Here is a 15651-nt window from a genome sequence, read left to right on the forward strand (position 1 = left end):
CATTACCCATTTCTTAGCTTGCTCACACCATCTCCCTCTGCCCTCCACCCCCACCAATCGGTCACCCCTACCATGCTGAATTCTGCTCTCTCTCCAGAGAATGCTGCCAGACGTGCTGAATTTTCGCGGCAATTTGTTGCTTTGCTACTGATTGGGCGGGGGAGGCGGGGCCTGGACGAAGAGGCGGCCGTGGGAGAGGGGCGGGGCCTACGGTGGATCGGTCTGTGGGTTTTGGGGGGGGCGGGGTGATAAACCAGCGAAAGTGAACGCCGCCGGGCGGGCGTGGTCACGTCGCGCCCCACATTGTGCGCGATTACGACAAAACGGTCCCTTCTAATATATATTACAATTGGCCAGCAGTCAGGGCCCCTCCCCCCCCACCTCCGTTATCGCGCGCAGCAGTTTACGTCAGTAAGAGACTCCTTGAAGGGTGCAGGGAAAATGGCGGCGCTGAGGAGCCTGCTCCGTGGAGGGAAGGTGCGAGCGTTCCCTGCAATGGTGGCGGCAATTCATCGGTTAATTGCAGCGGCTTCCGGATCTTTGTATCTCTGCAGTAACGCTGACTTGTGTTTGTTTGTACAGAGTACTTTTGGTGTGTTGTCGCGGAAGAGGTTTCATCGGTCGGCTGTCGCCGGCGCTCAGGTAAGAAGGGTCACCTTCGGTCACTGCCTGTGAACGAGAGGAGTTTGTCGTTTTTTTTACCGCGGCCGGTTATCTCTGCTGTTTGTTTAGTCAAGAGTCTGAGGAATTTTGCCTCCTTTATAAGAAGGAGGGTCACCGGACCTAAAACGTCAACTCTGCTTTATCTCCACAGATGCTGCCAGACCTACCGAGTTTATCCAACCTTTTTTTTGTTTCCGGCTTTAGTTTAATGTTCCTGTTTTTAACGGCAGTTTTTTTCTCCGGTATTGTGAAATTAACGGTTATGCTTTCGGAGGTCTTCTATTGAACGCCGCTACTGGAAACAAGCCCCCTTTTTTGGGTTGGATTAATGATTTCAGTGGACGTCGAATAGATGTTTTCCTCTGGATAGCCTAGAAAAAGAGGTCGTAAATGTACAGTGAGAGAAAAGGGGTCTCAAAACTGAATTGAGGGGAAACGACCTCCTGAGGGTTGTGAAACCTGTAGAGGTCCCTCTCTGGGAGTGCATCATTGGTGGAATCAATTATCAGATTCAAGAAAGAAACATATATTTCTGATGAGAGGTGGGTAAAGGCCTGTGGGGACTGTAGTCATTGCAACAACTTCATCTAAGTTGACCTCATAGAATATGATGTCCTTGATTGTGGCTGTTAATGTGGTCCAATCAGGGAGCCCCTGGCTGACAGATATAAACAAGAATGTCAGAGGTTCTGCTCACTAGACCTGGCTCTGAGGAAGCCAGACCAGTGTTGAGAACTATGCACGTGCGAATGACTGATAACTCAGTTTAAGGGATACCGGGGCTGCGGTGGAAGTGTTTCAGGGGTGACGAGAGTGGGATGTAGATATGGCTGTATTGTTCGGACAGTGCCCAGAGTGTCAACTAGGACAAAAATCACTGCTAGCAGCTCCCCCATGTTTGTGAGAATGGCTGGATAAACCCTGGTCTCTGTTAGAAGTCAACTACACCAGTCCTTTCATGATCTCAACAATGTTAGTCACAGTGGATGCCCAGTCAGTAGTTGGGTGTGCATAGCGTTCATTCATCAAACGTGGCAACAACAATTGAAAAGTTGCATCTTTGGCAGTACTGGGCTCCTGGAAGTGTTGGCAATGGACAGTGTGCCATCATTTACCAGCAGGGAATTTGAGTATTTAATAAAGCTGACTGGCATTAGCATTTAAACACAGCTCCATGCCACCCATCATGCAGTGGTCTGGTGGAAAGAGCAGTCCAAACCTTGAAGGCAGGTTTAAAGAAACAGCCTGTAGCCTCGCTCAATACCTAACTGTTGATTATCAGACCACCCTTGTGCAACTACAAGGATAGCTCCAGCAGCGTTGTTCATGGGGATAAGATTCTGCAGCAGATTAAATCTGATCTTCTCAGACCCGAGGTGGGAGGGGGTCGAAGTGTGAAACGGTATCAGGAACAGTAATGCCGGACATCTCTCTTCTACGTGAGAGAGACGGTTTACTTCAGGGGATGAAGTTTGGTGTTGATACCATGGAAAAGAGGAGTTCAAAAATGTGAAAGATATTAATGGAATGTTCTCTATAGATTATAGTGTAAGGGAGCAATAGTGTTTTCACATCACAGCAACCAAACTGTTAGGGTACATTTCTTGAGGATGATTGGCATTGATTACACACTAATAGAATCAGAATAAGACATAGAAAGTGATAAAGCACCATGTAGTTTGCATACTCAGACATTGGACTGTTGTGAGGAACAGATTATGGCAGGTGAATGGGTGACTGAAGACACAGCATTTATAGAAACGTAGGATAAGGTTATTTGCTTGGTTAAGAGGCAAGATCAGATCCACGACCTACAAAATTCGGGTAGGTGAGACGGTTCTGAACAAGAACGTGGACACCATGAAACCTGTAAACTTTCAAACAGGCAGGAGCAAAATTTAACTGATCTCTCAACAACTGGAAAGATTATGGAAACCCATAAGTTCGTTCTTTCCTCCCTCCATCTAACATGGAAGAAATTTCAGCAAATGAAAATGGACATGCGGATGCTGTAGCCTTGACCCCTTCGCTGCCTGATAGAGGATGGCTTTCCAAAATGCTCCGAGCATGAGAGGTAGGCTGGTCCAGTATACGCTGCCCATTATCAGAGTCTGAGTTAGACGAACCAGACTTGGTGTGAAACTGCCTCAGGAGAGGCTACGAGGCAGGCCTATATCCTTGAATTTAGTGGGAGAGGGATGTAGTGATTACAGCGACGTCAGCCAGGTGAACCTCCGGATAAGTTCCCTGTTTGCAGATGCGTCAGAGGTTCTACTCACTCTGAGAAAGCCAGACCATTGTCAAGTGCTTCACGTGCAAGTAAAGTGGGATGCCAGCCTCTCCAAAGTTATTTTGGGCAGTAGACAGGAAAGTGGGGTTGAGACCAGGATAAGATTAGCCATGATCATGTTAAATGGCAGAGCAGACTTGAGGGACTCGATTGCTTACTCTCTCCTAATTCCTTTGTTGCTATGTTTAATAGTATTAGAAGTGCTTTCCTTAATTGTGAGCTTTGTTTATGGTTTCTTAGTGAATTTGTTAATTTTCACCACTATTTATGTAGGACTGAGGAAAGGGCAAACAGAACATATAATATTTGGGAATGACTTTTGGACTGGCAAAGTATCTGGGAGGAGGACTTGAAACTGATAAATGGAGTGATAACTAACTGAAAATCAAAATGCCCAGGGCAAAATTTGAGCAAATGAGAACTGTCAAACTGTCTTAAAAAAAAAAATTCCTAGATAATAGCGAATTAAAAGCAGCTAGCTCTGCTTCACCATCCTGTCTATTTTCGGCATTTTTCAACTCTTCTGCCGATTTCATAATAAGTGAAGTAAAAATTCTAGCCCTTTACTAATCAGGTTGCTTCCATACTGTTCTAGTTGACCTATCGAGATGCTCTTACCCAGGCCTTGGATGAGGAAATTGAGAGAGATGAAACTGTATTTCTGCTTGGAGAGGAGGTAGCGCAGTATGATGGTGCATACAAGGTAAGCCACAGCTGGTGACCTACAACTCTTCAAACATCTGACACTGAATATGGTTATGAATATTCATGGTTTTATATTTGTAGGTGAGTCGTGGACTGTGGAAGAAGTGGGGAGATAAGAGAATCATAGACACTCCTATTTCGGAGGTATGTTTTATTAAGCAAACCATTCCATGTCTGATGTGCATTAATTAACTTCAAATGCTAAGATTGTTACACCTTCCTTTTAGATGGGCTTTGCAGGAATTGCTGTTGGTGCTGCCATGGTATGTACTTCCAAATTTTTTTTTTGTTATGAAACTGAATGTAAGGCTTCATGATGACAAAAGAAAATTAATAATTTAACTCTTAAAGAGTAGAAGAATATCTGGAATCCACCATGAAAATGCTCAATATTGAGAACAATTTAAATGTTGAGGCTAGTGCTGGTGAACATGGCTTGTTGTAGTCTGTCCTTGGGGCAATAAGGTCAGATTCTCAATATTAACTTTTCACTAACTTCTCAGGCTGGCTTGAGGCCCATTTGTGAATTCATGACCTTCAATTTCTCGCTGCAAGCCATCGACCAAGTTATAAATTCTGCTGCCAAAACGTACTACATGTCGGCAGGTGCAGTTCCTGTTCCTATAGTCTTTAGAGGTCCGAATGGTTCTTCAGCTGGGGTGGCAGCTCAGCATTCACAGTGCTTCGCAGCATGGTATAGTCACTGCCCTGGCCTGAAGGTGATTAGTCCTTGGAGTTCTGAAGATGCCAAAGGCTTGCTAAAATCTGCTATTCGAGATGATAACCCTGGTAAGTTTAGAAAAAGTTTTAGTTTTAAGGTTATGTTTCAGTATATATTGTTAGAATGTATCAAAATACTCAATTGCCATTCTTGTCTATGAACTAAATACACTTCTAATGTGGGTATTACTTGGTGACGCTACAAAACAGGACTACGTAGGTACCAATCAGCATAACCAGCGAGTGTTAGAGCTAAGTGATTCCAAAACCAACAGATCAGATCTAAGCTCTGCAGTCTTGCCGCGTCCAGTCAAGAATGGTGGCATCATCTCCGCTCCACTCTGTAGGAGTTCCTAGGCTCCACCATCTTCAGCTGCTTCATCAGTGATCTGGGTCCGGATCAGGAATGGGGATGTTCACCAACGTTTGCGCGCTTGTTCAGCACCATTTGCGACTCCTCAGATACTGAAGCAGTCCAAATGCAAAAGACCCAGTCGATGTCCAGGTAATGACCATCTCCAGTAAGAAGTGATCTAACCACCACCCTTTGTCATTCAGTGGTGTCAGCATTAATATTTTGGGGCTTACCATATAAACACAATGGCTGCAAGAACCAGTCAGAAGCTAGGAAAACTGTGCTAAGTAACTCAGCTCCTCAAAAGGCATACCTCAGGAATGTTGGGAATACTGCTACCATCCTTACTTGCGCAGATGAGTGCAGCTAGGAAAGCACTTGAAGCTTGACACAATCCAGGACAAATCAGCCTGGTTGATTGGCACCAAATCCACGAATATCCATCCCCTCCACCACTGATGCTCAATAGCAGTGACAAATTGCCAGTATTCTTAGACAGAATCTTTCAAACCCACAACCACTACTGTCTGCATGGAGTTTGCATATTCTCCCCATGTTTGCTTTGGTTTCTACCAGGTGCTTCAGTTTTCTCCCACAGTCCAAAGATGTGCAGGTTAGGTAGATTGACCATGCTAAACTTATGCCATGGTGTCCGGGGATATGCAGGCTGGGTGGGTTATGGGGCTAGGATGGGAGGTGGGTCTGGGTGAGATGCTCTTCAAAGGGTTGGTGCAGACCCGTTGACTGGCCACATTCTGCAATTATGGGTATTCTATGATTTCTTCTATCCTATAATCTAGAAGGACAAGGCCAGCGGAAATTGATATGCAACCTGTAATAACTGGGCAGCATGGACCAGTTTGGCTGAAGGGCCTGTTTCTATGCTGGGGGAAAAAAAAATTCCCCTTGAAGGCATCCTTCATTCCCAACTTGGAAATATATCGCTGTTTCTTCACCGTCAGTCAGAATCCTGGAATGCCATCCTTAAGGGCATTGTATGTCTGCCTCGAACACGTGGCTGCCGCAGTTCAAGAAGAAAGCTCACCACCACCTTCTCAAGGGCAGTAGATGCTGGTTCAGCCAGTAACATCTACATCCAACGAGTGAATTTAAAAATATACATGATTTTATTGCCTTTCCCAGGTTTTGTCTCAGGAAACCTAGATGCATATATTTATAATATTGAGAAATTAAGTTTGGAGACAGCATTTTACAAAATCTTTAGCTGATGTTAGAGTCAGAGAGATATGCAGCACGGAAACAGACCTTCCTTCTGTCCAACTTGTCCATGTTGACCAGATATCCTGTATAAATCCAGCATTTGGCCCAAATTCCCCTCAACCCTTCCTATTCATATACCCACCCAGATGCCTTGTAAATGTTTGTAATTGTACCAGCCTCCTCCACTTCCTCTGGCAGCTCACTCTATATGCATATCACCTGTTGCATGAAAAATTTGCTCTGTGGGTCCCTTTCATATCTATCTTCTCTCACCTTAACCCTCTGCCCTCTAGTTTTGGACTTGCCCTAGGGAAAAGACCTCTATTTATCCTAACCATGCCCCTCATGATTTTATAAACACCAAAAGGTCACCCCTCAGCCTCCGACTGCAGGGAAAATTACCCCAGCCTATTCAGCCTCTCCCTGCAGCGTAAACTGTCCAACCCCCTGATAAATACTTGTAAATCCTTTCTCAACCCTTTCAAGCTTTACAACATCTTTTGTCTTGCAAGGAGACTAGAAGTGCGCACAATATTCCAGAAATGGCCTCACCAATGTCCTGTACAGCCAAAACATGACCTCCCAACTCCTATACTTTATGCAATGACCAATAAAGGCAAGCATACCAAACACTGCCTTCACTATCCTGTCTACCTGCGACTCCCACTTACAAGGAGCTATGAACCTGCACTCCAAGGTCTCTGTTCGGCAACACTCTCGAGCACTTTACTATTAAGTTTATAAATACTGCCTGGATTTGCTTTTCAAAAATGCAGTGCCTCACATTTATCTAAATTAAGCTGTGTTGGTCACTCCTTGGCACATCTGACCAACATCCATTTCTACTCTGAGCTAACCTTCGCTATTTACCACATCTCCAATTAGTGTCATCTGCAACTTACTAGCCATGTCTCTTGTGTTCACATTCCAAAACATTTATATAAATGACAAAAAGCAGTGGACACAACACTGATTCTTGTGGCGCACCACTGGTCACAGGTCTGCAGACTAAAAAGCAAACCTCCACCACTGCCCTATGTCTTTGACCTTTGAGCCAGTTTTGATTCCAAATAGCCAGTTCTCCCTTCACTAACTGTCTGTCAGATAAGCAGCTGCAGTGTGAATTGTGGCTATCAGTTATAGTCTTGAACATTTATTTCAGGCTTGAACATTTTCCAGTCAAGATTGAGTTGGTAAACAACATTTGTTCCTTTTCTCCATTGAACCCTGCAAGTAGTGCTTTTCTTTTTAAAGCCAGGAGTTCTTCAGCCTTAATTGTGATCTTTTTCATCAACTTTTTGTTAAATTTCTCATTACACTGCCCACTCTCCTTTGGAATTTGAATAGGATTATTGCTTGTAAACATGCAGCACATCTCAACATGCACCAACCGCTTATTATCCTGCAGTTGTTTTCTTGGAAAATGAACTGTTGTATGGTGTGCCTTTTGAAGTTTCTGAGGAATTCCAGACAAAGGACTTTGTTATCCCAATAGGAGAAGCCAAAGTGGAAAAAGAAGGTAAGAATGTTTGCTTTTTTTTTTAAAAAGCTAGACTTTGAATTAACATTACATGTTAAACACAAACAATTTAAATCAGTTCAATAACTTTATATTTGAAGAGTTAATGTTTCCCTTCTCAGCATTTTGGTGTCATGTCCTTTCCTTAGCCATTTATGTCTACACTCTTCCTAAATCTTTTTTGGTTTGAATGCTTTTGGCTTAAGTAATCTTCCCACTTCCAAAATAAGCCTCTTAATCAAGCGTTCAGTTACCTCCACTAATTCTCCTCCTAACTACTGCTTAATATATTTCTTAATTGCTTCTTACTAAATATTAAACTAGGACATTCTTCTTGCACTAAAATGATGGTTAACTTCCATTTTCAGTTTGCAATAGTAACCTGTATAGCAGCTGTACAAACATCCCTTCAAAGTCAGTTGTAGTAGCACCAAAAGGTATGCCGCATACTATGTCAAGAAGAGCTCTCAGGATTGAGGAAATCTCTAAGCAACAAGAGGATTTAGATGGATAATCAACTATTACAGCAGAGGAAAGAGAAGTCTGGTATTAGAAGTGGGAAGTCCATATTGGAATGGAATAAAAGTAAAGATAAATAGGAACCAGATGGATGTCTTCTGTAAAATAAAGACAATTTTATAACCAGCACATCTCACTGAAACAGTATGCCCACGTGCAATACAATGATTGCAGGCATTTGATGAGAAGCATCATTTAACACCGTATGTAGGAATATGCTATGAAGAGTCTTGGTGTACATAGAATAATCCTTAATTAAGAGTAATTGGTACTTGCTTCCAGGGTCAAAGGGGTTATAATAGAACCATGGGGCATTCTTAGCCTTTACGAACTAGGCCTTTTTTTCAGAGACTCTAATCTTTCAAATGGCAGCTCCAGATATGTCAAGTGCAAGATTACAGGTACTCTGTATTCTTTTATTTGATGATGAGAATGTAAATTATATATATAAGAGCTGACACAATTATTTGAGTGTAAAGTAGCCCAGTTTAAGTATTCAGAAAGGATTTCTAAAATTAGAAAAATGAAGGTTGACTAGCATGAGTTCTACCCTTAAAAATAGGAAGAGGTAGATCGATACATTGTAAGACCTGTCAGATGAGCAAGTCTTTCTTAATGTTGCACTTAGTGAGAAATAATGACTGAGTTAGAGCAATCTAATTCTATGAAAACCCATAATGCAGGAGGAATGATTTGGGCTTGACAGTATCAAAATTTGCAATAAATTTAGTGGTAGAACTAACACTAATCAAGAATGCAAGGTGATACAAAAATACATTAACAATCTTGCATAGTGGTCAATTAGATATAAATATCACCTGCGACTTAGGAAATAGAAAATGAAGCAAGAGTAGTGGAATCTAGGAATACAAATGTGAAAATCATTAGAAGTTGAACTCCAAGCCAGCAAAGTACTCAGTGATAACAAAGCATTTGAGTTTATTTCTAGGTGTATTGCCTTCAATAGTAACAAAGTTATGTTGTGCTTGTAGGGGATCTTGCTGAGTTTGCACTTAATTGAGTGCATAATTCTGGTTTTAATGCTATAAAAAGAACTTACAATGATGGTACTAGAAGTATGAGATAAGTGATCAGATAAGGTTGAACTGGTTGGAAACACCTTGGAAAAGAGAAGCCTTAGACCTGAGGGATGGTTAAAGGAATGAACGGATTACACGGGATGTGTGGATGGTTTCTACTTTGCAGGACAGTCTGACTACAAACTGTAATCAAAAATAGTTACTGATAAATCAGTAGAGAAATGAGAAGTTACAGAGCTACAGGAAGTGATTGGAGGCAAATAGCATAGATTTTTAATGAAACCAGATGAGTATGTGCAAAACAAGGGATCAAAATTATATGCTGAAAGGGTGAGATCAATTAGATGGAATAGGAGGAGACTGTAATAAGCACCAGCATAGACTAAGTAACCAAAAGGACTGCAAGATGCTGTAAAACAGGAATAAAAGCGAAGTTGCTGGGAAAAGCTCAGCAGGTCTGGCAGTATCTGTGAAGAAAACAGTTAACATTTCGGGTCCAGTGACCCTTCCTCAGAACCAGCGTAGACTAGTTGGGCTAAATTATTTGATTTGTGTATTATATATCCTATGTATGAGGGAAAAGACTTGGTTCTTTTGTATTATGGATGTTTGAAGATTTTGTTGCCTTCTGGTGCCTAACTGCTAAATGGCCACTCTTAATGTACGAGCTTAGCTTTTTGACTAGATATCAGAAATAAGCCTGAATCTGTTCTTGCAGTGGTCATTGAATCTCCCCTTGTTTCAGACCACTTACGGTGCTCCAATGTCTAGTCATATTGAGACTTGTATTTTATAACATTCCTTTTTAGTGCTTTGCCCAAATGCATCAAGGGATTGCTGTATTAGATATACACTAAACATTATCACACATCTTGATTTATTGAGCATTGAAGAAAGTTGACATTTAAATTTTTGTTACATTTGAACACTACAGAAACAGTAGTAACTGTAAACAGGTGACCAAACAGATCATCGGCACATAATTCCCACTTAGCAAATTTGGGGAATATCACCCATAGACTCAATTTGGTAATTAAGTCTCTGCACTTTTTTTTCTCATCATTAATTGCTGCACCTCCTCCTTGACAAATGCCCTCTCCTTCCTTCTGGAAATCATTTACAATTGTGTGATGGACTACTGACATAAGTACTGTAATTAAGTGTATGCAGCTTAATTTTCATACAAATAATCTTGTCAGTTTTATCATCCTCTGGCTTCCCACTTGTAATTAGTGATCAGCTGACTGCAGTATCTATTACCTCAACTTGCTAACCACCAGTTTGCTAACTTTATGGGTTTTATAATATTGGGTTCAGATACATCCCCTTTCTCTCCTATATGTGCCTGAATTTGAAATTAACTTTACTGACTGTGTGTTTTTAAACAATAATCATGGTCTTTATTTTGTAGGAACTAATGTCACTTTAGTTGCACACTCCAGAAGCGTGGGGCATTGCCTGGATGCAGCTGTTGCTCTTGCGAAGGAAGGTATTGATTGTGAGGTGAGTGACTAAAAAAGAATAAGACTGTTGTGTGAAAATATACAGTTGAATCTTTATTAAATTTATTCATTCATGGGATGAGGGAGTCACCGGCTAGACCGTCATTTATTGCCCATCCCTAATTGACCAGAGGACAGTTAAGAGTCAACCGCATTGTTGTGGGTCTGGAGTCACATGTCGGCCAGACCAGGTAAGGATGGCAGTTTCCCCTCCCTAAAGGACATTAGTGAGCCAGATGGGTTTTTTCTGCCAATCTAGTGGTTGTCATTAGACTTAATTCCAAGTTGTTTTTTCAAAATTGAATTCAAATTCCAACATCTGCTACGGTGGGATTTGAACCCAGGTTGCAAGAACATTATCTGGGTCTCTGGATGGACAGTCCAGCGATTATACCGCGAGACCATCACTTCCCCATGTAGCAAGTAAAAAATGGGATTACAATTTTTAAAACATTCGAGTAAACATTCAAATGTTAACCGACTTGTTTTGAATACGTAGTCCAATCTCTCCAGTAACTAATGTCACTTAAGTTGCTTTGCCCAACCATTTATACATTTGTTACATGTCAAAACTGGTATTTTTGCCCATTTACCCTTTATTGTAATTTATAATGTCAGACTGGAAGAGTTAACAATCCAAGTGTGGGTCCTATAGGAAATTTGAGTGGGGAATTAATAATGGAGGATCCAGGTATTATCCCAGAAGTTGCTATAAATCAGGAATTGAAAAGTAAGGAGCAACTCAAGACTACAATTCAGGGAAGTAGTGCTGAGTAAAATGTTGACAGAGTTGGCAAGCCCCTGGGTCCTGAAGGGTTTCATCCTAGGGTCTTAAAAGTACTCATGTGAGTTGATACGTTGATTTTAAGTGTTTCTAAACACTCATTAGATTCTGCAATTAAATTGGACAATAGGTAATGTAACTGCTTTATCCAAAGCTGGAACCAGTAGGTTGTTGACATCTGTCTTGGGGGAAAATGTTAGAACCTATTGTTAAAGATGTTATAATTTGACAGTTGGATAAGTTTGATGTAATCGGGCAGAGCCAATATAGTTTTGTTACTACTTACGAAAAATAAAGTGACTTGTGTTGTTGATAAAAGGGAACCAAAGGGTGTATTGTACTTGGATATCAAGAAGACGTTTGATACAGTGCCACATTGAAGATTATTGTGGAAAATAAAAGCTCAAAGTGTAAGGATAACCCATTGGCATGATTGAGTGGTTAACAGGCATAAATAAGTCTTTTCCACGCTGGTAGGAAGTCATGAGTGGTGTGCCACAGGGCTCAGTGCTAAGGTCTCAACTCTACACGTATGAGTAATTTGGATAAAGGGACTGATGGTGTGGTGTCTAAATTTGCTGATTACGTAGGTAGTTGTGAAGCAAATGTAAGGACCCTTGAGTGATAGAGCTATGTTAAGTGAGTGGAAAATGGAGTATAATGTGAGAACAAGAAAAAGCATATTACCTAAATGGTGAGAAGTCACAGCACTGGGACGCAGAGTTCTGGATATTGTAGTACATGATTCGCAGAAAGTTAGCATACAGGTACAGCAAAGAATCAGGAAAGCTATTAATGTTTTACTGTAAGGTGATTGTCTCAGTTGTACAGGGCATTGGGGAGATCACATCTGGTGTACTGTGTACAGACTGGTCACCACACTTGCACAGGGATGTTAATGCATTGGAAGCCATTCAGAGAAGGTTTACTAGACTAACACCTGGAATGAGTTGATCACCTTTAAGGAAAGACAGGTAGATGTTGAAAGCATGATTCCTCCCTAGTCTAATGCTAGGGCTCAGGGTTCAAAAATAAGGGGTTGCTAATTTCAAACAAACAAGGAAACAGTCTGTGGAATTCCCTTTCTCAAAAGGCTGAGTAGTTAGAATCTTGATTACTGAGAATATGCAGGAATATTAAGTTGAGTTTTTAAAATCAAATCAGTCACTATCTTATCGAATGGCAGAGTGGACTCTGAGCCAAGTGGCCCACTCTTCCATGCTCCTATTGTAGTCTACAATATCAAGCCCTGGCTATGGCTGTGGAGAAACAACAGATTTTGAAAGGAAATGATTTCACTTCCTTTTTAAAATGTACCTGCTTAAAATGATCTGAACTGAATACCTCTAACCTTTGCTTTTATACGGGGTGACTAAATAAACTTTTTAGCGTGTGGGAATTCCTAAGAGTTGAGAGTTTGCAGTAGCTAGAACATTCTAATGTAATGATTATTAATGATCAGCTCCATCAAACTCACCACTCTCATTAGTATTTATCACCCAAGTTTTTTGGTTTGTTGAATACTTGTAAATTTCACATTTTAAAGGCCAAAACTTTGCTCAGAAGAGGTTTCTTGAATAAAATGAAGTAGCCTCATCGAATCAGCTCATAAAAATCTGCACTGTGCAGAAAATGGCCATTTGGCCCAACAAATCACTCCCAAGAGCATTCTATCCTGTAACCCTGCATTTATCATTGATTAATCCACCTAATCCTAGATACGAGGGGAGAAGTTTAGCACATCTAATGCACTTAACTTGCACGTTCTTTCCACTGGGAGGAAACCCAAGTGGACGTGGTGAGAATATGCAGATTCCACACAGTCATCTGAAACTGGAATCGAACCTGGGTCCCTGAGCCCCTGTGCCACCCAAAGCTGTAGGCTGAGAAAGTTAGCAGGCTCTGGTATTTTCTTGATTTGTTTGACAAATATCCTCTTTAAATACAGAAAACAAACTCCGACACTTTGTTGAACTCTCTTGAGATTGAAGACTTGTATAAATATCAGCTAAACTATGTGGCCAGCAGTAGTTTCACCAGACAGCCCTTTTTGGGTAAATCCTAGCTTAAGTTTACTTACCTCCATTGACAAAGTTTTATGATGAACTGCTTTGCCATAGCTCCATTTTATAGCATTGCCTTACTACCAACCTTAGATGAAAGGATTAATGGTACATTAAATGCAAAATCAATTATTGCATGGATTTTTCTTTGAGTGCTTATCAATATTTGTATTATTCCAGGTCATTAATATGCGTACCATTAGACCTCTGGATATTGAAACAATTGAAGCTAGTGTAATGAAGACCAATCATCTGGTGACAGTTGAGGGTGGTTGGCCACAGTTTGGAGTGGGTGCTGAAATTTGTGCCCGAATTATGGAAGGTAAAGTGGTACCGAATTTAAGCAAATCAATGTGAGGAATTTGGATTTTCAAATTTATTTTACTTCTATCAAAACAGACATCTGGAATTGAAGTGTGTATATAGTTTTGAATTTTATAGTATTATAATTCTTGTTTGCACTCTTGTTGAATTACAACTTCCTTTTTTAATAGGACCAGCATTTAACTACCTGGATGCCCCAGCTGTACGTGTCACTGGTGCAGATATTCCTATGCCTTATGCAAAGATCTTGGAAGATAACTCCGTACCTCAGATTAAAGATATAATATTTTCTGTGAAGAAGGTACTGAATGTGTAATTGCACCAACTGCTGTTTTTCCACCCCCACCACTCCTCCTCCATTTAAATCCTTTCACTGATGGTGTATAAGTTTGATAGCTGCTGGAAGATTCAAAATGTTATAATGCCATGAGAGCTACATAGTACTACTTTAGAAAGGACACTTCAGATTTACTTTTGACTTGAACAGTGGTAGTGCTTATCTTGAATGGTAACTTGTGTTTCTTCCCTAATTGTATATCTTAATACCCAATTTATTTGTGTACAGTGCTCCAATATGATTAGAAAATCCCATTGGTGGCACATTAAAAGTATGAAAATAAGTGAAAGCATAATCTATTTAAAATCCTTACTTCTCTTAGATTCTAGCTAGAAAACAAATTCTGGACCTGCACTTTTTTTCTGAAAACAGGTTATGCCCATCAATGAAAGGATTGATGATCAACTTTAATACCTAGTAATTAATTGATGCAAACATATCCAACTGGCTTTATATAAATGTTTCCTTTGTATATTTGTTCTTTTAACAGTCAAACTTATGTAACTGGTCAATTGGGATTTTTATAAAATTATAGCAGCACTGATACTCAACTATTTATGATTTTATTCTAAAAAGACATTTTGGTTAGTTTACAAATTTAACCTTGTGCTATATTTTGAGTTGTATGTCAACATTGATTTCAGATCTTGTAAAAGTTCTTTAAGGTGTTGTGCTCCAATCTATGTACAAGTTTGATTGTGATGTGATTCAGTTATATAACCCCAGTGAAAATGGTCTTTATGGTTGATTTCAAACAATTTTTTTTGTTGAAGGAACAGTGACTCTTCCTCCCAAAATTCTTTTAGCAATTACATTTTTAGATGTTACACCTGAACATGCAAATGTTAAGCAATGTAAAATACCTCTGACCAAGTAGTAGGATTAAACCTGTTTGGTTTTTTTTGTTGTTACTTATTCATTCATTACTTTTGGAGAGTCACTTCAATTTTTAAGAATCTATCCAAACTTTAATAGTGGGCAAGTGTTAGTCAATTAGCAATAAGTACAGGTTCCAAACTGCATTACGTTCAACAAATGAGTTGGACTTCAGGTAAGCCCCAGCTTTGACCACCTAAGAGTGTTTGAGTTTTAATGACTATCAAAGTTTGATACCAAGTCACTTGAACTGTTTGAAACACGCGAATAGAGAGCATGTGTTGTTGTGGTGCTATGCCCTAAATAAAAGTTCAAAACACACAACAGCTTTAGAATGAGGCTGGAGACTGATTTACAGCAGAAATTTCCCATGTGTTGTACTGGTATTAGTGTGAAAACAGTAATGCTATCTTAACTTTTTCTTCTGGAGGTTGACAAATAATTACTGTATAGCCAATTGAAAATGAACTTGTAAAAGAATACATATGACAAAAACCAGTAACGACTTCCTAGATCCCTTTTGTGTTTTCTTGTTGAAATTAGTGGAAACAATAGTTTTGAATGGCAAAGTGGCTGCTGAATCTAGATTATAAGCTATATAATAAATCAGATGTATGTTATACAAGGAATCCCATCTTCCACTTTCTTCTAATTGCTCTGTTTTGGAATGTAAAGCTGTTCATGAGATTGCATTTTCAAAAATTTCAAACAAAAATGGTGAACAATTATTTTA

The 15651-nt window shown here is 40.2% G+C and overlaps 1 protein-coding gene across 1 annotated transcript; it reads left to right on the forward strand.

Annotated features, from left to right (window-relative positions):
- The first annotated feature begins 344 nt into the window (after positions 1-344).
- pdhb (pyruvate dehydrogenase E1 subunit beta) lies at positions 345-15543 on the forward strand. The gene is made up of 10 exons (XM_048548193.2): positions 345-477; positions 583-642; positions 3549-3656; positions 3740-3802; positions 3886-3921; positions 4162-4447; positions 7363-7473; positions 10444-10535; positions 13562-13703; positions 13876-15543. Exons 1-10 carry the CDS (start codon positions 442-444, stop codon positions 14019-14021), a joined length of 1080 nt encoding a protein of 359 aa, XP_048404150.1. The 5' UTR covers positions 345-441; the 3' UTR covers positions 14022-15543.
- The last annotated feature ends 108 nt before the right edge of the window (positions 15544-15651 follow it).

This window comes from Stegostoma tigrinum, chromosome 11, assembly GCF_030684315.1.
Source record: "Stegostoma tigrinum isolate sSteTig4 chromosome 11, sSteTig4.hap1, whole genome shotgun sequence".
NCBI lineage: Eukaryota > Metazoa > Chordata > Chondrichthyes > Orectolobiformes > Stegostomatidae > Stegostoma > Stegostoma tigrinum.

Coding starts and splice junctions, on each gene's coding strand:
- pdhb (XM_048548193.2), top strand. CDS start 442: ATGGCGGCGCTGAGGAGCCTGCTCCGTGGAGGGAAG. Junction 3,657..3,739: donor AGTATGATGGTGCATACAAG/GTAAGCCACAGC, acceptor TTATATTTGTAG/GTGAGTCGTGGACTGTGGAA. Junction 7,474..10,443: donor AGCCAAAGTGGAAAAAGAAG/GTAAGAATGTTT, acceptor TTTATTTTGTAG/GAACTAATGTCACTTTAGTT.